This window comes from Capricornis sumatraensis, chromosome 17 (assembly GCF_032405125.1).
Source record: "Capricornis sumatraensis isolate serow.1 chromosome 17, serow.2, whole genome shotgun sequence".
NCBI lineage: Eukaryota > Metazoa > Chordata > Mammalia > Artiodactyla > Bovidae > Capricornis > Capricornis sumatraensis.
Genome location: NC_091085.1, coordinates 78,594,550 through 78,616,638, shown reverse-complemented (window position 1 = coordinate 78,616,638; position 22,089 = coordinate 78,594,550). Strand labels below are relative to the sequence as shown.

General features: G+C 62.8%; 1 protein-coding gene across 2 annotated transcripts; it reads left to right on the top strand.

Moving 5' to 3' along the window:
• Positions 1 to 2,021: 2,021 nt before the first annotated feature.
• Positions 2,022 to 22,089, top strand: PPIL2 (peptidylprolyl isomerase like 2). Of its 2 annotated transcripts, XM_068990333.1 has the most exons (20): positions 2,022 to 2,134; positions 5,930 to 5,979; positions 7,200 to 7,245; positions 8,793 to 8,855; positions 9,657 to 9,708; positions 10,540 to 10,591; positions 13,659 to 13,750; positions 14,269 to 14,358; positions 14,994 to 15,069; positions 15,650 to 15,810; positions 16,654 to 16,729; positions 17,038 to 17,144; positions 17,305 to 17,394; positions 17,586 to 17,619; positions 17,980 to 18,097; positions 19,462 to 19,518; positions 19,884 to 19,956; positions 20,053 to 20,115; positions 20,221 to 20,360; positions 20,560 to 22,089. In XM_068990333.1, the coding sequence occupies exons 1-20, from the start codon at positions 2,103 to 2,105 to the stop codon at positions 20,654 to 20,656; spliced, it is 1,569 nt and encodes a 522-aa protein (XP_068846434.1). In that variant the 5' UTR covers positions 2,022 to 2,102; the 3' UTR covers positions 20,657 to 22,089. The 2 variants fall into 2 exon arrangements, with proteins under 2 accessions (XP_068846434.1, XP_068846435.1); XM_068990334.1 differs by lacking the exon at positions 19,884 to 19,956 and having other exon boundaries at positions 20,560 to 20,683.

Here is a 22,089-nt window from a genome sequence, read left to right as displayed (position 1 = left end):
AGGCAGCGAGACCGTCACACAGCCTGGGTTTCGTGGTGTGTTCCTGACGGCCCTGTGTGGTGTCTGCTCCTCCTGAATCCAAACCCATGTCTTCTGTGTCTCCTGCACAGGACCTCAGTCTGTAGCAGCCCCGCCACCCCCGAGGAGACACCGTCCTCGTCTGTGAAGGCTTCCATCTTCACCCCGCCTGTCCTGCTCAAGTTCCAGCCTGTGCCCAGACCCAAAGGTGACTCAGAGACTGACCCTGGCAGCGCAGAGTCCGCGCCCCACCAGAGGGACCGGTCGCCGCCTCTGTACCGACCACGGCCGGAGGGTGAATAAAGTCCCTGCTGCTGTCTCCTTAGTGCCGTGCTCTCCCCTGCGCCTGACCCAGGATCTCAGCCCTGGGCCCTCGCAAAGAGCAGCGCGCGAGGGGAGCTGCCTGTGCAGTACTGACTCTGCGACCCCTGTGGGCCTCACTGGATCCCACTGTTACAAGACTACCAGTTTTTGCCATGCCTGGCCCCCAGACACAAGCCTTAGAAACAGTGGTCTGTGCCCCCCATGGGATGACAATGAGCCAGTGAGTCGGTTTCCAACTTGGCGCCTCCCTAAAGAGTTTCAAAGACATGTGACTCTGATCGCCTTGTGTGCTGACCTTAAAATCAACCTGCATGTGAGATGTGAGTCCTCACAAAGTGTCCGATGATGCTGGCCGGTAGAGTAGATGTTGCTTGAGCCCTTAGGTATGCCGTGCACCTTGCTTGGGGCTTCCCAGGTGGCAAAGAACCTGCCTGTCCGTGCAGGAGACGCAAGGGACACCGGTTTCATCCCTGGATTGGGAAGATGCCCTAGATGAGGGCATGGCAACCCACTCCAGTATTCTTGCCTGGAGAACCCCACAGACAGAGAAGCCTGGCGGGCTACAGTCCAGAAGGTTGAAAAAGAGTCAGTCGCAACTGAAGGGACAGCATGCAGCTTGCACTCACCTTGCTTGTGACTGGAGATAGCAGACGAGCAGTTGGGGTCCTGGCTCTTGGGGAAGCCATGTCTCACCCTGAAGAGAGAGAGAGAGAGAGAGAGAGAGAGAGAGAGAGAGAGAGTGTGTGTGTGTGTGTGTGTGTGCGTGCGTGTGTGCGTGCGTGCGTGTGTGCGTGCGCGTGCGTGCATGTGTGTGGCTAGACAGTACACAGATGGATTAGTACAGGATTACAAGTGGTAACAAGCCCTTGTGGGAGTTGAGATGAAGCTGTATGGGGTGACTGGCTGGATAGTGGTACTCTGAGGAGAGTGGACCCTAGAGGGGGAGGAGGAGAATTCTGCTTTAGCAGACATATTGAATTCGAGTTCGCTGGGTTGCCCGAGTAGAGGGCAGGAGTCTTGAGTGCTGGCCATTTAGCGCTGGGAGTCAAGCGATACAGGCGTTTAAAGCCGCGAGCCCGGGCAAGATCACCCAGTGCTTGAGTGTAGGGGGAGGTCTGAGGCTTGGCCTGGGGCACCCCAACGTGGTGGTCCGGCCGAGGGAAGAGGCCGAAGGGATCACGAGGGCTTTGGACCTTTGGGCTTGATGGCCACCTGCCCCTGGGTCGCCCAGGAGAGGGGGCTGCAGGCAGTGCGGTCCGGGTGAGCGGTGAGAAGGCGGATAGCGAATGTGGGTGTCCATCTGGAGGTGTCGGCCTGGGGCAGAGATGGGGCCAAGGCCGGGGGGAACTTAGGGGCTCCAAGCGGAAGACCTGAGAAGCCAGGTCAGACCAGGGCGGGTTTGGGATGGGATGGCGTTGAGCTGCGGCCAGGCAGGCAGGCTAGGTAGGCGGTGCACAGAAAGCTGCAGAGACGGGGAGGCTTCGACGCCGAGACTGCTCAGCCTCAGAGCGCAGGAAGCCTCAGGGCGCAGGAAGCCTCCGCGCCCGGCGGGCGTGCACTCGGGGTGGGGGTGGGGGTGGGGGCGGGGGCGGGGGCGGGGCGGGGCGGGGCAGCCAGGGACCACAGTTCCCGGCGTGCTCAGCGCTTGCTTCCGGGGCGGTTCGGCGAGACCCGGAAGTAGTTACGGAGTTCGTCCGAGACGCCGCGGTCTGAGGTGTGCTTTTCCCCCGTTTTCTGCGCTCGCTGACCCTGCCGTCGCCATGGGGAAGCGACAGCACCAGAAGGACAAGATGTGAGTTGAGCCGCCACCGCCGGGAGCGGGCTTGTCCGCCCGGCGTCCCGCCCCCGAGCTCCCGAGACGCCGCTTCCCCGGAAGCCTCCGCCGCTCCCCCGCGGGTTTCCGGGGCCCCGCGCTCTCCGCCCCTTCGACGCCGCTTCGCCGGAAGCCTCCGCGGGCTCCCCCCTCCGGCGCGGGTCCCGGGGGTCCAGTCCCCTCGGCTCCTCAGGCTCGCCAGCTCTTCCCTGGGGGCGTCTCCTCGGGCGCGGTGGTCGTCCCTCGTCCCCCAGTCCGCTCCCGAGCTCCAGCATCTTCCAGTTAAACCCACTTGGGCCCCCGAGCTACCGTCGAATTTCTTTGATTTTCTTAACCGCCAGACGATATTCAGGACCGCTTTGCTTTAGGATGGACTGGTTGGATCTCCTTTCTGTCCAGGGGACTCTCAAGAGTCTTTTCCGATGGTTTTTCTAGTGGTCATGTATGGATGTAAAAGTTCGACTAAAAAGAAAGCTGAGTGCCGAAGAATCAATGCTTCTGAACTGTGGTGCTGGAGAAGACTCTTGAGAGTCCCCTGGACTGCAAGGAGATCAGCCCTGGGTGTTCATTGGAAGGATTGATGCTGAAGCTCCAATACTTTGGCCGCCTGATGCGAAGGGCTCACTCATTGGAAAAGACCCTGAAAGATTGAAGGCGGGAGGAGAAGGGGACGACAGAGGATGAGATGGCTGGAGGGCATGGGACCTCCCTCAGTGGACAGTTCAGTTCAGTCGCTCAGTCGTGTCCAACTCCTTGCGACCCCATGACTCGCAGCACGCCAGACCTCCCTGTCCATCACCATCTCCCGGAGTTCACTCAGACTCACGTCCATCGAGTCCGTGATGCCATCCAGCCATCTCATCCTTGGTCGTCCCCTTCTCCTCCTGCCCCGAATCCCTCCCAGCATCAGAGTCTTTTCCAATGAGTCAACTCTTCACATGAGGTGGCCAAAGTATTGGAGTTTCAGCTTCAGCATCAGTCCTTCCAATGAACACCCAGGACTGATCTCCTTTAGGATGGACTGGTTGGAAATCCTTGCAGTCCAAGGGACCCTCAAGAGTCTTCTCCAACACCACAGTTCAAAAGCATCAATTCTTCGGCGCTAAGCCTTCTTCACAGTCCAACTCTCACATCCATACATGACCACTGGAAAAACCACAGCCTTGACTAGACGGACCTCAGTCAGCAAAGTAATGTCTCTGCTTTTGAATATGCTGTCTAGGTTGGTCATAACTTTTCTTCCAAGGAGTAAGCCTCTTTTAATTTCATGCCTGCAGTCACCATCTGCAGTAATTTTGGAGCCCCAAAAAATAAAGTCTGACACTATTTTCCACTGTTTCCCCATCTATTTCCCGTGAAGTGATGGGACCGGATGCCATGATCTTCGTTTTCTGAATGTTGAGCTTAAAGCCAACTTTTTCACTCTCTTCTTTGACTTTCATCAAGAGGCTTTTGAGTTCCTCTTCACTTTCTGCCATAAGGGTGGTGTCATCTGCATATCTGAGGTTATTGATATCTCTCCCAGCAATCTTGATTCCAGCTTGTGTTTCTTCCAGTCCAGTGCTTCTCATGATGTACTCTGCATATAAGTTCAATAAGCAGGGTGACAATATACCGCCTTGACATACTCCTTTTCCTATTTGGAACCAGTCTGTTGTTCCATGTCCAGTTCTAACTGTTGCTTCTTGACCTGCATACAGATTTCTCAAGAGGCAGGTCAGGTGGTCTGGTATTCCCATCTCTTTCAGAATTTTCCACAGTTTATTGTGATCCACACAGTCAAAGGCTTTGGCATAGTCAGTCAAGCAGAAATAGATGTTTTTCTGGAACTCCTGCTTTTTCCATGATCCAGTGGATGTTGGCAATTTTATCTCTGGTTCCTCTGCCTTTTCTAAAACCAGCTTGAACATCAGGGAGTTCACGGTTCACGTATTGCTGAAGCCTGGCTTGGAGAATTTTGAGCATTACTTTACTAGCATGTGAGATGAGTGCAATTGTGCAGTAGTTTGAGCATTCTTTGGCATTGCCTTTCTTTGGGATTGGAATGAAAACTGACCTTTTCCAGTCCTGTGGCCACTGCTGAGTTTTCCAAATTTGCTGGCATATTGAGTGCAGCACTTTCTCAGCATCATCTTTCAGGATTTGAAACAGCTCAACTGGACTTCCATCACCTCCACTAGCTTTGTTCGTAATGATGCTTTCTAAGGCCCCCTTGACTTCACATCCAGGGTGTCTGGGAGTCGGTGATGGACAGGGAGGCCTGGCATGCTGCGATCCATGGGGTCGCAGGGTCAGACGCGGCTAAGCTGAGCTGTCTGAATGGCGAGATGAGGACTATCTCCTGTGGTTTTCTGCTTTCCCCTTGACCCCGCTTCAGTCAGCGTCTGCCCGCGTTGCTCCTGTCGGGATCCTTCAACTCCGGGGGGGGGGGGCTCCATCTGGGGGTCAGCTCTCTGTCCTCGCTTCCTGGGGCGTGCCGGACCACCGCTCTCCCTCTGAAGCCCTTCCTCGGTGTCTGGGACACCACTCTCTGTTTTCGGGTTTCTTCAGAGAGGGTGCTCTCTGGGTTCCCTCTCCTGGGTCCTCCCCTCCCCGGACCTCCTAGGTCTCCTCCCACCGTTTCCTCTATTTCACATCCTCCTCGGGTGATGGCCCCAGCCTGGCTTACAACACCGCCCCTGGAAGATCTGACGGGCTTGTGGAGTTCAGTGAGGGAGCCCCGCTGTGGAAGGGACTGTTTTTTGTACATTTTTATTGAATTTGTACCAGTATTGCTTCTGTTTGGTGTTTTGGTTTTTTGCAGCAAGGCCTGTAGGTATTAGCTCCTCCACCAGGCATGGAACCTGCACCCCCTGCATTGAAAAGCAAAGAGGAGCTCATTCCCTGTCAGCACTTGAGCCTGCTCTTCCCCTAGTTTCCCCTCTCAGTGGTCACACCCTGGCTCCTTTGCTGGGGTCAGAAGCCTGGGAGTTTCCCTCTGGCCCCTGTCCCTCAGTGAGCCATGCTGGCGCGTGCAGGAGCTGGCCGCGTCTTGCTGGTCCCCCTGGTGAGCTGGCCGTGTCTTGCTGGTCCCCCTGGTGAGCTGGCCGCGTCTTGCTGGCCCCCCGTCCTCTCCACCTTGGACCTTTGTAGTTGCTCTTCGATCGGTTTCTGCTGCCTCTTGCTCGGCCCTCTGCACACCGCAGCCAGAGTGGCGCGGTGAGGACTCAGGGCCCTGTCAGAATCCCCCCGGTGCCTTTCCGTCCCCGTTGAATCCAGTCCAGAGTTCTCCCATGGCCTGCGAGGACCCCCAAGTCTCTGTCCTCAGCAGCCCCCACTGCCGGGCGGGCGCGGTCCCTCTACCTGGAAAGCTCCCCCCCAGGTCTTCATGTGACCAGCCACTTCTCACCATTAATCGACTGTTTTGTTTTGTTTTTTTCTTTTTTTTTTTTTACACTTTATCTTACTTTACAATGCTGTATTGGTTTTGTCATACATTGACATGAATCTGTCACAGGTGTACATGAGTTCCCAATCATGAACCCCACTCCCACCTCCCACCCCTCATCTCCTGTTGAATTGAGTTCCTCTGTGCAGGAAGACTGTTTGGGTTTGCTCACGGGTTTGTGTATCGCCCATATCTGTGTTCTGTTGTGTTTATCACCGTGTGTCTGACACACAGTAGGTAAACACCTACGCATTTGCCAAATGAGCCAAGTGACTCTGCCGTCAGTTTCTTTCCGAGACTCTGTCTTCACGAAAGGGGAAGTAGTAAGGCTCTCTCTCTCTCTCCAGGTACATCACGTGTGCTGAATACACTCACTTCTATGGCGGCAAGAAACCGGGTAAGATGGGAAATCCTTCTGCTCCCTCTGGGCGTGTGGCGTAGAGGGTGGCGTCTTCGCTGTAGAGTGAGCCTGTGAATGTGAACAGTTAGCAAGAAGGTGGAAGCCGCGGTGGACAGACGGGCTGAGGACACAGCTCGCAGCAGGCGGCACACTCGGCGTGGAGAAGGCGTTTGACCTGGGGGTGGTGCTCCCTCTTGCGGGCTGTGACGGGGCTGTGCTGCTGCGAGTGGGGGCCGCTCTTCCTGTGGAGCTGGGCTCAGTGGTTGTGGCGCGTGTGTTTAGCAGCCCCGCGACGGGGCAGACCTTCCCAAACCTGGGACTGGACCTGTGTGTCCTGCGTCGGCACGTGGGTTCCTAACCACTGGACCACAGGGGAAGTGCCTTTTTTCTTTTAAATGTCGGTGATTTTTTTTTTTCTTTTAAACATAGGTTAAAATAATGTCTGGTCTATCCAGTCAGTAATACAAAGAGTGACAGTGCCCGAAGCCGCCGTGGCTGCGGTCAGGAGAGCAGCCTCCCACTCGCCACCGGCCCAGAACTGGCGCGCCCGCGGGGAAAGCGGAGCCGGGAGCGGCCCACGGCCGGGGCAGCTAGCGCTGTGCCCTGGGAGGAGCGCACCCGCGCCGAGCGCTTTTTCCGCCAGGCTCTTTCTTGGTGTATTTTGGTTCTGTTTTAGACCACAGCAATTTTCGCGCTACGTAGCTTAGATCAACGTTTTCTTTTCTTTCTTTCTCTTGTTTTTTAAGCAGGCTTTACTATTCTTATTAAAGTATAATGGAGCTACAATACTATATTTCTTCCAGGTGTACAACACAGTAATCTGATACTTCTCTGCTTTGCAAAGAAAAACCCAAAATAGGCCCAGTAGCCATCTGTCACCACGCAGTTACTAGGATGTTACTGACTGTAACCCCATGCCGTTACGTTTCGTTCTTATGACTTACACGCACTTTCAATTTTTGTTTCTGTATTTGTGTAAAATTTGCTTATTCATGTGGCTGTGCTGGGTCTTAGTTGTGGAACATGGGGTCTAGCTTCCTGGCCAGAGCGGGAACGTGGATCCCCCCGCATCGGGAGCACGGAGTCTTAGCAGCTGCGCCACTGTGGAAGCCCCGGCATGCGCTTTTCCTTAAAATGTACTCGACTTGTTGGAACACATTTGTGAAACTCTTTACGGAGTAATTATTCTTCCCGACCTTTGTTTTCATCTCACACAGATGTCCCACAAACAAACTTTCGCCGTCTGCCTTTCGACCACTGCAGGTGAGAGTTGGGAGAGCTTCCCCCCTTGCGCGAGTATTCTGGGGTGCTCCCCGCGAGTATTCTGGGGTGCTCCCCTGCGTCTGATCCCCAGAGATGCCGGGGTGGCTTCTGTCTGCGTCCGCTGCTCGGCTCTTCCCTGCGGCCAGAGGAAGGACCCGGCAGTGGAGAGAGCTGGGTGCCTTCTGACCAGGTCGTGTCATACCGGGTGCTCACGTCCCAGGGCGGTGTGCTCTGTCCTCAGGCCACCCACGCAGCCCAGAGAATCCGTGCTGGGCAGGCTGAGCTCCCCGGCCCAGGCGTCCCATCCAGGAAGGGGTTTGGCTCTGAGCTCTGGGCTGTCGTGCTTTCCTTTTGGTCCTGAGTCGGAGCAGCAGCAGCAGCAACATTCGTGCTGCTCGGGCCTCCCTGCCCCTTTCCTGGGAATGTAGGTCACGGGGGGGCAGGGAGGGACACTGCTAGAGCCGATCGCAGGCCTTCCCCCCATGAGGCTGGGGGAGCGGGCAGGGCTGCTGGTCCCCTTGGGCCCGAGTTTCCCCAAGTCTGAGCCGTGGTCAGCTCTGTCTGCACAGGTGTGTCTACACAGCATGCCACGCGCCCCCGCCCCCGGGTTCTGAATCAGTAGGTCAGGGTGAGCCTCGAGAGCTGGCCAACGTCTCCAGATGACCCCAGCACCGCAGGGAGGCTGGTCAGCCGTGGCACGGGGCAGGGAGGGCCCCCGTGGAGAGTGAGGGCTTCGCCTGTCTCGCTTGCTGAGGGAGCCGGGGAGGCCCCGGCGCGGGCGGCCGAGGTTCTGTCCGCTGCCAGCAGCCTTGTCATCTGCCTCCTGGGAGTGTGGTCTTGTGAATGGTTTTGTGGAGGTCTCTGGTTCCCAGAGCCTCCCAGAGGCTCGTGTCTTGCCCGTTCTGTAACTCCTGGGGTGCTGGGGGAGGTCGTGCCCTCGAGGCCCCACGGGGAGAGCGTGCGTGTTCACACTCTTGCTGTTGAGCTCGCCTCGTCGCCTCCTGCTCTGGTCAGTCCCAAGCGGTGCCCGGGGCTGGAGGAGAGCGGTGGGCCACAGGGGGCAGCTCCCCGGGATGGTGTCCGGGGAGGCAAGCCCGGTGCTGCCGGATTCTCCAGGTCGCAGGGCCTGACCCCCACTGCCCGACACGTGGGAAAGTGAGGCACAAACAAGCCAGGTCAGAAAAGCCCTCGAGGGCTCGCGATGGGAACCTCAGGCTAGAGAAAAGGCAGCCCCCCCAGGCACCAGGCGCCTCCACCTGTGGGCGCCGCTGCTCCTGAGCAGACTCTCCACAAGGCGGCAGGTGCCCTGAGACCCCACCTCCCTGCATTGGAGCTTCCCGGTCGTCAGACCTGGCCTGCGTCATGTGCCCGTCCCCTGGGAGTATGCAGGAGCGGGCCCACTGCGCAGCGAGGAGCGGGCCCACTGCGCAGCGAGGAGCGGGCCCACTGCGCAGCGAGGAGCGGGCGGGGCCCCCGACCTCGGCCGCCCGCCAGCGTCTCCGGGTCGGGAGAGGGGGGCGCTCAGGAGTGACTCTGCTGCCCCTCAGTCTCTCTCTGCAGCCCTTCGCCTACCCGGTGTGCACTCCTGAAGGTGTCGTCTTTGACTTGCTGTGAGTTTCCCCTTGACGTCTAAGCTGACGGATGTGGTGAGGTTGCTGGCACCCACCTGAGACAGGGCAGCGGGAGGGTGTGGCCTGCAGGCAGGGCCACGCTGCGGTCCCGCAGCCTCCAGAGCCCTGGGTGGGCCTCTTGGGGACGGGAGGGGCAGCACTGCTCTGACCTCTGCCTGGGGGCCCCCAGCGTTCTGATCCGCACCCCCTAGCTGTTGGAACATTGGAGAGTGTGTAGCTTTCACGTCACGAAGGCAGAGCCGTAGTCGAGGTGCCTGCCTTTCCGGTGCTGCCCTCGGAAGCCTCGTGCCCTGTCTGTGTTCCAAGGAAGCAGGCTTCTGTCGTTCCTCGTGACAGTCTCATTTCAGAAAACATGGAAAGCATTTCAGTGTGAAGGGAAGACGGGCGCTGTCAGGCTGGGCCCCTTTTGCCTGGGAGGTGTTTGTGGGAACCTTGTAGAGATCACACTGCGAGGGTGGTTCCAGACCCACTCTCCACAGTCACAGCGAGAGCGTTTCGCCCCCGTCGTCCAGAACTGTGCGGAGTGTGGTTCTGAGGCTGGCCCGGTACCCCCAGCAACACGTGTGGAGGTCTTGCCATTAGTGGTGTTTATCCACGCTTGTGCACAACGGCAGGAGAAACCCCAAGCGGCCAGTGATGCCTGCGCAGCCAGAAACACTCCTTCCCGTGATGAGGCGGAGAGTGAGGGCGGAGCGGCCCCCAGCCCCCGGGCAGCCGCTCCCCGTCCCAGCCCCCGGCTCTGGCCCGTCGCCGTCTGACACGCTTTGTCTCTTCCTCCAGGAACATCGTCCCTTGGCTTAAGAAGTACGGGACCAACCCCAGCAACGGAGAGGTAGGTGGCCTTGCGGGAGCTTCGGTGAGGCCGGCGAACGCTCTAGTGTCACACGCGCCCCTCCCTTCCCCACGCCTGTCCTCCGTGGAGCATGTCCCCCGCGTGCCCACATGTGGATCACACGGGCAGCCTCCTGCGGCAGCACCGCAGGCTTTGGCATCCCCTGCTGTTACCAACGCTGGCCAGGCGCACGTGCCTGCCCGCCCGGGGCTGCGTTTTCGGCCTGGTCACTCCTGGCACGTTGCCCTGGAGGAGTCGAAGCATTCTAGGGCCCTGCTGGTGGGTGTGAAGGGGATTCGGGTCCTAGACCCTCGGAGGCGCTGGGCTTCCCACCCCTCTGGGCGATGCTCCTTACGGGCTGTGTGGAAGCTAGCTTCCTGCTGCTGACGTGCTGGGTGTGCCGTGCTGGAGAGAACGCGGGATCGGTCCCTCCCGCCGCAGCCCTGCACACCTGCCACAGGCCTGGGCCCGGTTCCGCTGCACAGGCTGCTCTCCGTTCCCTCGTGGCGTGTCTGCAGTTCACTCTCGGGGGGGTGTTAGCGCTGCGGTGCGGGGCCGGCTCTGTAGCGGAGCAGGACCAGGGACCAGGGTGCTACCTCAGAGGAGGACGGGGGCCTGGGGGTGTCAGGGAGCAGCGCCAGTGCTGCGGAGACCCAGGGGCGGGCGAGGCGGGGCGGACGGGCTGGGTCACACCTGCCCCGAGGGGGCCTTGGCCCTGTTCTGGGCGGGAGTTAAGCCAGGGAGAGCTGCTGCCTGCCGCACCGGCCTGGTGGCCTCAGCACCTCCGCACGCTAGTTGCTTGCTTATTTTTATTAATTCCGTTTCTTCCAGAAGCTGGATGGGAGGTCCCTGATCAAGTTGAACTTCGCGAAGAACAGTGAAGGTGAGTAATCCTTTCCAGCCGGCTGGAGTTACCCGAGCCCCACCTCTCACCAGGTTCTTACCTTCTCAGCAGGCCAGACGCTTGCTTTCAATTTATCAAAAATGTGATACTGTCTTCCTAGAGGCACCGGTAGTTTAAAACTGGGAACAGGTAAACTCAGACGCCCGACAGCGGCCAGAGGGAAGCTGGGGCTGGAGGTGGGTGGCCCACAAACTCGGCTCTCTCGACCCTGCAATCATCAATTAAGACACAAGGCCAAGAGGGCGCTCTAGATCAAGGGTGGTAAAAAATTTAAAAAGGCACAGTTGAGGGGATGAGCCCTCACTGTGGGGCACTTGGGCCGTGTGGGCTGAACTGGGCCCCCGGGGGCACAGGCCCTGCCCGGCTGTGGTCCAGGTGTCACTGGACACGGAGCTGCTCAGGCTGAGGCCCAGGTGAGCGGCTGGGCGTGGGGCCTGGGGCTCTTGGGCTCTTTCCGCTCAGCTCAGCATTGGTTGTGCGCCCCGGCCCAGTCCCGGGGCCCCGCGCTGCACCCCCGTGTGCCCTCCACTGCTCTTGCTGGCCGGACGCCTGTGTGGAGGCAGCCTCCGCGAGCACTGGCCGGACGCCTGGCCTTGTTCTCAGTTTCTTATGGGCCTGGGTGTGTGCAGGTGCCCTGGGGGAGGGCTGGGTCAGGGTTTGCTGGCGGGTGCTTTCCGGGAATGCCTGGAGGCCGGCCAGCCCCCAGCAGGTGCAGACGGCAGTGAGGAGCCAGCCGGCCTTGGCGGCCCGGACAGTCTGGGCGCTGGGGAGCTCCTTGCTCCGAGAGCGGCTCCTTCACCAGCGTTCACTGAGTGCCTGCCTGCCGCGTGCAGATAGCACGGGCCAAGCCTCTCCTGAGATGGGGGGCGCTTTGGAAATGAGGTCACTGCGGTGGGTCAGACGCGGCCTGTCCTGGGGTCAGAGGTGAAGTGGGCCAAGGGAAAGGGGCCGGGGGCCGGCTGATGGAGTTCGAGGGGGGGCCGGCTGATGGAGTTCGAGGGCGGCTCTGCAGACAGATGGGGCGTGCCCTGTGGGGAGAGCGCTCCAGGCAGAGGCCCAGCCGTGACAGGCCCTGCGGCGTGGGGCCCACTCTTACTTGCCCGGTGTGAGTGGAGCAGGGGCACGGGCTGTGGTCCGGGGCACGCTGAGGCAGGGAGCCCAGCAGTGTCTCGGGCTCAGATTCGAGCAAGGAAGATGTGACCCAACTTGGTTTCTTTTAATTACTTACTTGGCTGTGCCGTGTCTTGGTTGGAGCATGTGGCGTCTAGCTCCCAGACCAGGGATTGAACTTGCATTGGGAGCACGGAGTCTTAGCCACTGGACCCCCAGGAACTCCCCCTCAACTGTGCCTTTTTACAATTTTTACCACCCTTCATCTAGAGAGCGCCCTCTTGTGTCTTAGCTGATATTTCAGGGTCGAGAGAGTCTAGTTTGCGTGCCGCCTGTCTCCAGCCCTAGCTTCCCTCCAGCCGCCGTTGGGCGTCTGAGTTTATCTGTGGCCCCTCCGCTGTGTTGGTGCCTTCGTGCCGGTTCACGCTTAGGTATTTGAGTGTGTCTCTAAAAGCTAAGGCCTTAAGAAACGAGACACTGTCATCGTACCTAGAAAGTTAGCATGATTCGTTAGTGTCGAATATCCAGCCGGTGGTCCAGCTTCCAGAATGCTCTTGTAATTATTTTTTGCAGTTTTGAGATCAGGGTGCTTAGAGTTCATACAACCCCAGGTCTCTCATCTCTACGTGTCCCCCTTGCTGCAGCGTCCCTGTGGGGACTGACTTGCACGGGCTCCCCGGCTGCCCTGGGGGGTGGGTGGGGTGCAGTGGGGCAGGGAGGGGCGCAGCTGTCGGGCCAGGGTGGGGTCTGAGAGAGGGGCTGCGGTGTGGTGTGCGGGGCTGACTCATCGGAGGGGCAGCAGGCTGGTGGGGAGACAGGCTGGTCCCCGAGGCAGAGGGTGGCAGCGTGGGCTGGGGCTGACTCTGGGGGCGGTCCTGCAGGGGGCGGAGTTCCTGCTCTCGGAGGCGGAGCCTGGACGGGCCCCTGGGTGGGGGGCGCCCAGGCCTGGTGCCACAGGGTTCCTGCTCCCTTTCTCTGACCCCACACCCCCAACCTGCCCACCCCTGCGCCCTCCCTGAACCAACCCCCCGCCACACCCCGCCCCTGCGCCCTCCCTGACCCCGCCCCACCCGCCCCTGCACCCTCCCTGACCCCCTGCCCCGCCCCACCCCTGCACCCTCTCTGAACCCCCCCCGCCACACCCCACCCCTTCGCCCTCTCTGACCCCGCCCCACCCGCCCCTGCACCCTCCCTGACCCCGCCCCACCCGCCCCTGCGCCCTCCCTGACCCCCTGCCCCGCCCCACCCCTGCACCCTCCCTGACCCCGCCCCACCCGCCCCTGCGCCCTCCCTGACCCCGCCCCACCCGCCCCTGCGCCCTCCCTGACCCCGCCCCACCCGCCCCTGCGCCCTCCCTGACCCCGCCCCACCCGCCCCTGCGCCCTCCCTGACCCCGCCCCACCCAGCCCCTGCACCCTCTCTGAACCCCCCCCCCGCCACACCCCACCCCTTCGCCCTCTCTGACCCCACCCCACCCCGCCCCTGCACCTCCCTGACGCCTCCCCACCCCGCCCCTGCACCCTCCCTACCCCGCCCCTGCACCCTCCCTGATCCCCTGCCCCGCCCCACCCCTGCACCCTCTCTGAACCTCCCCCCACCACACCCCACCCCTTCGCCCTCTCTGACCCCGCCCTGCCCCACCCCTGCACCCTCTCTGAACCCCCCCCGCCACACCCCACCCCTTCACCCTCTCTGACCCCACCCCACCCTGCCCCTGCACCCTCTCTGACCCTGCCCTGCCCCACCCCTGCACCCTCTGACCCCCCGCCACACCCCACCCCTTTGCCCTCCCTGACCCCTCCCCACCCCGCCCCTGCACCCTCCCTGACCCCCGCCCCACCCCACCCCTGCACCCTCTCTGAACCTCCCCCCACCACACCCCACCCCTTCGCCCTCTCTGACCCCGCCCCACCCCGCCCCTGCGCCCTCTCACCAGGGAAGTACCACTGCCCAGTGCTCTTCACCGTGTTCACCAACAGCAGCCACATCGTGGCCATCAAGACCACTGGCAACGTCTACGCCCACGAGGTGGGTGGTCATGAGTCCTGGTGGGGACACTGGGGGGGAGGGGTGGTGGGCCTGGGTCCCTGGAGGTCACAGGCTAAGAGCCACTGCTCTAGCCAAAGGATGGTGGCCTGCCTGTGGCCTCCAGGCCTGGACCAGGCAGCTCTACTTGCTGAGCGGGTCCTAGTTCCCGGGCCCCGCAGGCCCGCAAAGACCCTTGAGGGAGCCCAGCTCCAGGCCCTGCCCGGGGAGCGTAGGGCTGGGGTTCCTGCTCTGGGCCAGGCCGCCTGTGGCAGGCTGTGGGTTTTCACGCCCACCCCTGGAGCTTGGCCGCTTGGGCTCTGGGGTCATGGGTTGGGATTGGGTGGAGGTGGGCGGCAGGTTGGGAGCAAGATATCAGGGACCCGCCTGGGGCCTAGGATGGGTCCACCCCCTTGGGGGCGTACTCTGGTCCCCTCCTTTGCCCTTCCCCCCTCCCGGGTGGGCTCTGGGCTGTGGGCTGCAGGGAGGCACCGTGACTGTGGCCCTCCTCCTGGCTGTAGGCGGTGGAGCAGCTGAACATCAAGGCCAAGAACTTCCGAGACCTGCTGACGGACGAGCCCTTCTGCCGACAGGACATCATCACCCTGCAGGTGATCACCCTCCCGGCTCCCTGCCTGCGCAGCCTGGCAGGGCCCCTCCCAGCCATGGCTCACCCCGGGCCTCCGCACAGGCCGCCGCCGCAGTCGGGGGCTCCTGGCTCCCCGACTCGTCTCTGCCCCCAGAGCGCCTCCAAGTCGAGGCCACCCCGTTTCAAGCCTGAGGGCCGGGGCAGGTGCCCAGGACCCGGGGCGAGCCTAGAGCACGGCTGTAGTGTCCCGAGAGCCCTGAGCGGGCTCGTCTGAGTCACGGCCGCAGAAAGTCAGGGGCCCTGGTTCTCCTGTGGCTCGTCCCGCTACGATCTGAGGCCAGTGCATGGCCCTCCGCCAGGGTGGACTCTCTGACCCTAGGTGAACTGGGTCCGCCTGGCAGCTGACTGCAGGGGTTGGCGGTGGGAGGGGGTCGATCGGCATCGTGTTCTGTGCTGACAGCTGAGGGCGCTGTTGGCTGTGAGCGGGGAGGTGTGCAGCTGGGGATCGGGTTTGCAGCCCCGTCTCCACCCGCCCCGGCCGACCCCCGGGCTCTCCCCAAGCCCGGGCCCCTGCCCGTCGCCTGTCGCCTTCTGCCCAGCAGCTGCGTGGCCCAGGACGTGCCAGGCTCACTGCCACACGTGTTCTTTGTGCCGTAGGATCCCACCAACTTGGACAAATTCAACGTTTCCAATTTTTTTCATGTTAAGAATAACATGAAAATAATCGACCCAGGTACGTACAGCCCAGCTGCCCGGGGGCGAGGGGCTTGGGTAGCAGAGCCAGCGCCCCTGGGGGACGCTCCCTGCCCCTCGCCAGAGTCCGGGGGTCCCAGCCTGCTCTGCACAGGCCTTGCATGTCTTGAGCTGCCATGCCGTCTGGGGTGGTCAGCAGGACCCTGGGGCCTGGGCGTGTGGGGGCCAGCTGGGCCATCAGGACGTGGCCACAGGCCCCACAGGGCTGCTTTCTCTCCTGGGGCCCTGGGGCCTGGGTCGCCCTCTCTGCGCTCGTCAGAGATGGTCTGTTTCTCACCACAGGACTGGGCCAGGCTGGGTGTGATGGCCACCGGGGGGCAGGCGGGCCCCGGGCCGGGTGGGAGCGTGACCTGGGGCTGTGACCCTGGGGTCGGGCCGGGGCAGTGACCTCGTCCCTCCTCTCTCCACGGGCTGCCCCGGGGCTGTCATGACCCGGAGGCTGTGACGGACAGAGGCTCTGGTTGCCCTGGCCTCATGCCCGGCCAGGCTCTCCGTGGCTCTGGCCCTCACCTGGGACGGCACTCGGCCTCAGCCGCTCAGGACCACCGTACCGTCTCTAGACGAGGAGAAGGCCAAGCAGGACCCGTCTTATTATTTGAAAAACACAAACACGGAGACGCGAGAGACGCTGCAGGAGCTCTACCGGGAGTTCAGAGGGGACGAGGTGCTGGCGGCCACCATGAGGGCCCCCGCAAAGGCGAAGGCAGACAAGCTGAACGCCGTAAGTGGGGCCCGCTGCCCTGCCCTGGCGGCACTCCTGGAGCGCGGTGCTGGGTGGGGCGCTGCCAGCAGCCTCCGTGGTTCCTCGCCACAGAGCAGCCTGAGGTGTGCTCAGGCATGGCCCTGCGGAGCTGGCCACCCGGAGCCGGAGTGACTCGGGTGCCGAGCTGCCGGGGGAGGAGGGCAGGTGGTTCCGGGGTGCCTCTGCCTGGCCCTCACCTGCACGTCCCACCCCCGTCCTTGTGCTTGGCCCTGGGTCCCAGTCGGCCGTGAGGGCTCTGGGACTCGTGCCCTGGCTTGTCGGGCCCTCAGCTGCCCCTGCCCCTACCAGGCAGGGCCTGGGTGCCTGGGGCTGGGAGACCCCCTTTGAACAGTTGTGCAGGAAGGTAGGTGTGCTGAAGACAAAACTGTGGTGTTCACTGCTCTCCCTAACACAGCAGCTCTTAGCGTTTTGATGCATTTTCTTTTGATAGGAAGAAATCTCTTTTCTGTGTGTTTAGAAGGAAAAAGACATTTTATCGTGGATGATTTTTTCCTGTAGGACCTTGAAACCTTTAAAAGGGCCCTCAAGTGCCTGGTGCTCTGAACCTCAGAGGTGCCCACACTCTGCCTGGCACACTTTTCCAGGTTTCACTTAACACCAGGCTTGGCAGCCAGGCCTTTGGCGTGGTTGAAGCCGAGGGTCGCGGCTCTCGCTGGGCCCTGCAGGAGAGGCCAGCGTGGGCTGGGCATACTGTCTGCCCAGGAGGGCCCCCAGTGCCCAGGCGTGGTGGAGAAAGGTGAAGGGCAGGCCCGGGGCAGAGGGGCGGCCCCCGTGCTGAGCGCTGGTGCGGTTTCCCCGCAGGCCCATTACTCCACCGGGAGGGTCAGTGCCTCCTTCACGTCCACCGCCATGGTTCCCGAGACCACGCACGAAGCAGGTAGTATCTAGCCCCACTCCCTGTCTGCGGTGGCTGAGCACAGGCGTCCCCCCTGCCCGCCTCGGCTCTGTGGGCTTGCCGGCAGCTCACTAGTGGTCAGGCGGGGACGGGTCCTTTTGAAAGTGGGCTTGTGTCTGGGTGGGGGGCTGCCCCGCCCAGGCCCCAGCGCCCTTCTTTGCTGGTCTTGACTGGTCAGGGCCCACCGTCCCCCAGCCCCTTCCTCCTCTCCCCGTGTTGGCCCCCGGTGCCCGCCCTCCCCCTGGGTCCCCAGCCCCGGACAGGCAGGCAGCTCAGGCGTCTCCTCGTAGCGGCCATTGACGAGGACGAGCTGCGCTACCGGTTCGTGAAGAAGAAGGGCTACGTGCGGCTGCACACCAACCTGGGTGACCTCAACCTGGAGCTGCACTGCGATCTGGTGCGTGGGTGCCCCCCCCCCCCCCCACCGGGAGCCCAGTGCAGCCGCAGGGTGGCCAGGCTCACCAAGTCCACCGGCTGAGACCCCGCTCCGGGCCCTGGGAGCCCCTCCCACCGTCGAGGCCACCGTGTGGCTCACGGGAGCCTTTGGCCTGTTGCAGACCCCGAAAACCTGTGAGAACTTCATCAGGCTCTGCAAGAAACAGTACTACGACGGCACCGTCTTCCACCGGTCCATCCGCAACTTCGTGGTGAGCGCCGACGCCGGCTGCCCCCCGCCCGGGTGTGGAGTCCTCCCCGTGGGGGTGCTGAGCCCCTGGTCCCCAGGGGCCTTGGGCCCCAGCCCAGTTGTCCACATCGAGTTGGTGGGGGAGATCCCATTGTCCCCAGCAGAAGCTGGGGGCTCATGGCGGGGCTCCTCACTGGCGTGCTCTTCCCACAGATCCAGGGAGGCGACCCAACGGGCACTGGCACAGGTGGGTCCTGGCGCTGGGCCCCTGGGGTGCCAGCTGTGCCGCGGGCCCAGAGCCACAGCCTGCGGCCTCCAGCCCCGTTTCCTCGCTCGCCTCTGTGGCGAGGCCTCAGGCCCCCAGGGGCCCCCGTCTGGCTGCCGACCTAGGGTCCCAGCGGCGGGGTCGAGCTCTGCCCCGGGGGCTGCTTCTCCAAAGCTCCCCAGCCTGCCGGCCGCTTGGGACAGCCCACCCTCCCTCGTGTGGAGTTCACTCTGAGGGCCTGGGGCTGGGGCTCCTGGGCAGCTGGGGGTGGGGGCCCTGAGGCGGCGAGGTTTCTGGGCTGCCCGGGTCGCGGTCATCCTGCTGCCCCGGCCTCTCTTCCAGGCGGAGAGTCGTGCTGGGGGAAGCCCTTCAGAGATGAGTTCCGGCCCAACCTCTCGCACACGGGCCGCGGAGTGCTCAGCATGGCCAACTCGGGGCCCAACACTAACAAGTCTCAATTGTGAGTTGATGGGGGCAGGGGCCGGACTCCGCGGGCTCTCAGCCTTGCCCTCAAGGTCGTGCCCACCTGTGTCCGTCAAGCCAGGAGGCCGTCCGGCCCGGAGGCGTTGCCTGTCGAAGGCCGGCATTGTTAGCAGGAGGCAGGGGACGCCCAGGTCTGCTGCACTGCAGCCTCGCCGCTGCCTCCCCACGGCAGTCCTCGGGGAGGGGGAGTGTTCAAAACACTGAGCTGCTTAGCTATGTTTCAGATGCTTTCCCAGATGTTACAGTCCACGGGAAGGTGGGGGGTGTGTGCTTGGGCCTGCGCTGGAGTCCGTCTCTTGTGCGGGGTCCCAGCTGTGCCTTCGTGCGTGTCTGGGAGGCTGTGGGGGCACAGAGCGTGTCTCTGAGTGGTCTCGGTGCCTCTGGGAGCTGCCCCTCAATGGGTGGACAGGGCTTTGCTGCTGCCGGATGGTGAGGGTGCCCGTCGGCCTGGCGTGGCTTGTTGGCCCCTGGCTGTCTTAGGCACCAGTGGAGCAGGACGGGCCCCGTCCAGTGGCCTGGGGGGCTTGTTCCCAGTGGTTTTCTTTGTACCTCCTTCAGCGGGGCCCCTGGGGAGCGGCCCACAGAAGAGGGACCTCCCGCCGACCACGAGGAGGGGCTTCGGGCTGCCCTCCCGCGCCAGCGTCCCTGAGGGCGGTCCCTGCACTGTCTCCTATCTGCTTTGCTAAGTTGTTTATCCTCCGACGTGGACATGATTCCATTCGGAGCCGTGTGACGTGTATTTTAGAGGATCAGGCAGCGTGAGAGCCTCCATGTGGGGGTGTGCCTCGGCTTTCCAAGGACGTCTTCTATCTTTTCAATGTGACTTCACAGTTCCTGCTCACGGGTGCCCTGCCTTCCTGCAGACAGCTGCTCTTGGAGGGTTTTGTAGTTTGTGACAGCTCGAAGTGGCACTTCTCTTGGCTCATTCTGGAGGGGTGGTCGCTCCGTTGCTGAGGGGCGTGTATTCGGGCCCTCACCTGAGAGCCGAGGCTTTGTGGACGCTTGTGTTCTCAGCTCAAGGGGTGGTGGACTCAGGCCCCTCCAGGCCAGGCTGTGCAGGCCGGTGAGCAGCGCTGTCAGCTGGCCCGGCTCACGAGCCTGCCCCTCCAGGCGAGGTTTCGGGGTTCGCGTGCTCCTGGGGCATCTGCCACGGGTCATGTGTTTTCCTCCCGTAGGCTGTGGGTGCAGCCCCGGGGGCTCAGCCTCCTGGTCGTGTCCGTGTGTCTGTCCTGGCTGAGACTGTTGACAGTGCACCGTCCCATGTGGGAGCTTGGCCTGGGGGTGCTGAGGCAGGCGGGTAGGGAGGTGTGGGCTCTCCCTGACCACCCCGTCCTTCCCCAGCTTCATCACCTTCCGTTCCTGCGCCTACCTGGACAAGAAGCACACCATCTTCGGGCGGTAAGACGCTGGGCAGGGTCTGTGTTGGGGGTGGGTGGCCGCCTCCCCCAGGCCAGGCCTGTGCCCCCCTGTCCAGTCTGTGCACAAGTTGGAGGGGTGACCCTTAGACCCGAGACCTGCCCCCCGCAGGCTCTCCCTTCGCAGTCCCGAAGCTCAGAGCTGGGCCATGTCCTGTCTCTCCACCTTTTGTCCAGGACTTGGTGTTTACCCTTAGCACCAAGTTCTCTGCAGACGTGTGTGTGTGTGGACGGGTCCCGTCAGTCATTGCTGGCACCCGGCCCACCTGCTCACAGTCTGTGCCCCAGTCTGCAGGGGTGCCTGCGCCGGGCACATATATTCTCAGGTGCCCCATTGCTCTGCTGCAGGGTTGTTGGGGGCTTTGACACACTGACGGCCATGGAGAATGTGGAGAGTGACCCCAAAACTGACCGTCCTAAGGTACGGGCCCCAGAGTAGAGGGCCCTCTCCTTGGGCTCGGAGCTGGGTGGGCGGCAGGCAGCTGGGGGGCCTGCTCATGCCCACCTACCCTGCCAGGAGGAGATCCGCGTCGACTCCACCATTGTGTTTGTGGACCCCTATGAAGAGGCTGATGCTCAGGTGAGGAGGGGCCGGGGGGACGGCTGTGCCCGCGGCCGGCCCAGTTCTGTCCCCGGAGCCCTGCCTGGGCCAGCGCTTGAGCCCGCCTCCGCCCACCTCCCACAGATCGCTGAGGAGCGCAAGAAGACTCGGCTGGAGGCAGCGGCCCCCGAGAGCACGGCCAAGAGCAGCCAGCCCCCACAGGGGAGCCAGGGCCCCCAGACGTACCGCCAGGGGGTGGGCAAGTACATCAGCCCAGCAGTCACGTGAGTTTCCGCGGTGCCCACGCCCCGTGTCCCAGGATCAGAGCCTGTCAGTGGGGGTCAGACTCCGGGAGGCTCCGGGACTGTGCCGTCAACGGGGAGGGAGCTGGGGAGTCAGGGCCCATGCGGCCCTGTGACGTGTGGGGGCTCCTCGCTGGGGGCCCACGGGCACGTGGCAGCTCATGTCCGCTGTGCCCCCCAGGAAGCGGGTAGCAGAGGAGGAGCCGTCCACCAGCGCAGCTGTCCCCGTGGCCAAGAAGAAGCCCGGCCGCGGCTTCGAGGACTTCAGCTCGTGGTAGCAGCCGCTGCTGCGCCGGATCCAGTAGGGACTCGGGGCTGGGTGCACGGGGCCGACCGCCCGCCCTTCAATAAAGTTCTGGCTGCCGCCAGAGTCCTTTCCTGGCTCCCTCCCTGGGCGGGTGGCTTGGCCCGGCCCTGTCTTCACATCTCGGGCTTCCAGGGAGGAAGGGCTGTCTTCTGACCCCCACACCGCCCGCCGGTCACCTCAGGGTGGCCGATCCACTTGGCGTGGTCCTCCAGCCAGTGGTCACCTGGGACCTCAGACCAGACCTTCTGACTCGGGGGGCAGAGCTCAATGTTCCGTCCAAAAACCTTTTCTGCCTCTTGCTTGGGTTCACTGGCCGCTCCCTCTGCCATCAGGACAGGGAGCTCCCGCTGTCCTGTCCGGGGCTGAGCAGGGGCCCTTCCCTGGGGACCCACCCGGTCTTGTGCTCACACTGACGGGTGCCCTGCGCAGGGTGCCCTCTTCCCCCGAGGAGCCACAGAGCCCGTCCTTCCCACGTCACCCCTGCAGCCCTCCCCTTGGACACACCCCCTCGGCTTCCAGAAGCACCACAGACGCTCAGGACAGCCGCCTCCCAGGACCACCTCCGCTCTTGCTGGGAGGCCCACAGCCTCCCTGCTGCCCTCGCCCACTCTCAGCACTGAGCTCCTGGGTCAGCACGGCTGCCCCCCCCGCCAGGCTCCGTGCCCACTTCTGTCCAGTCTCTCTCCTCACCCGAAGCCTCACGGCAGCGAGTGCAGCCGGCTCTTGCTTCCAGAAGGTACTGTGGCTCTTCCCGTCTCTGCTGCTGGGCCCCGGGCCCACAGGTCCACACACACGGTGGTGCTTCCCCCGCTCGAGGCCCACTGGGACTCCTCTGGGGCCTGCGACTGTCTGCGGGACCTGGGCTCCACAGGGACTGTCCTGCCCCACGCCTGCGGCCAGGCCGCCCTCCCCCATGTCTTCAGGACCCGGCGCCAGCTCCTCCTTGGCTGGGAACCGCTGGGCGGCTCACTTAGTCCTTGGGAGCCGGGGTCACGGGTAGGTGGTGTGCGGGGCGCCCCGCCCGCAGCAGCTCTCGAGGAGGCCACCGTGGGCCCCTCGCTGCCCTGCCAGACCACCAGACTGTCAATGCTACTGACCAGGACGCAGTGAACATTGCAAGCTTTATTTTGGAAGCTCAGACAGCATGGAGGGCCAGACACGGGCGGTCCTGCTTGGGGAGCACGCCTTGGGGCTGGCCTGGGCTTCTGTCCATCCATCCGTCCATCCAGCGGCCGGGCCCACCTGCCCTGACGGAAGACCAGCCACCCCAGGCTGAAGACCCACAGCTCCACAGAGGGGACGCCCGCCCAGAGCCTCTGACGAGGGAGGGTTTATGTCTAAGCTGAAATTGTACTTCTCTAGATATTAAAAACATTCAGATTGTGTGAGTCCCTGCTGAGGGCA

Coding starts and splice junctions, on each gene's coding strand:
- PPIL2 (XM_068990333.1), top strand. CDS start 2,103: ATGGGGAAGCGACAGCACCAGAAGGACAAGAT. Junction 10,592..13,658: donor CTTCGCGAAGAACAGTGAAG/GTGAGTAATCCT, acceptor CCCTCTCACCAG/GGAAGTACCACTGCCCAGTG. Junction 19,519..19,883: donor AAGCACACCATCTTCGGGCG/GTAAGACGCTGG, acceptor GCTCTGCTGCAG/GGTTGTTGGGGGCTTTGACA.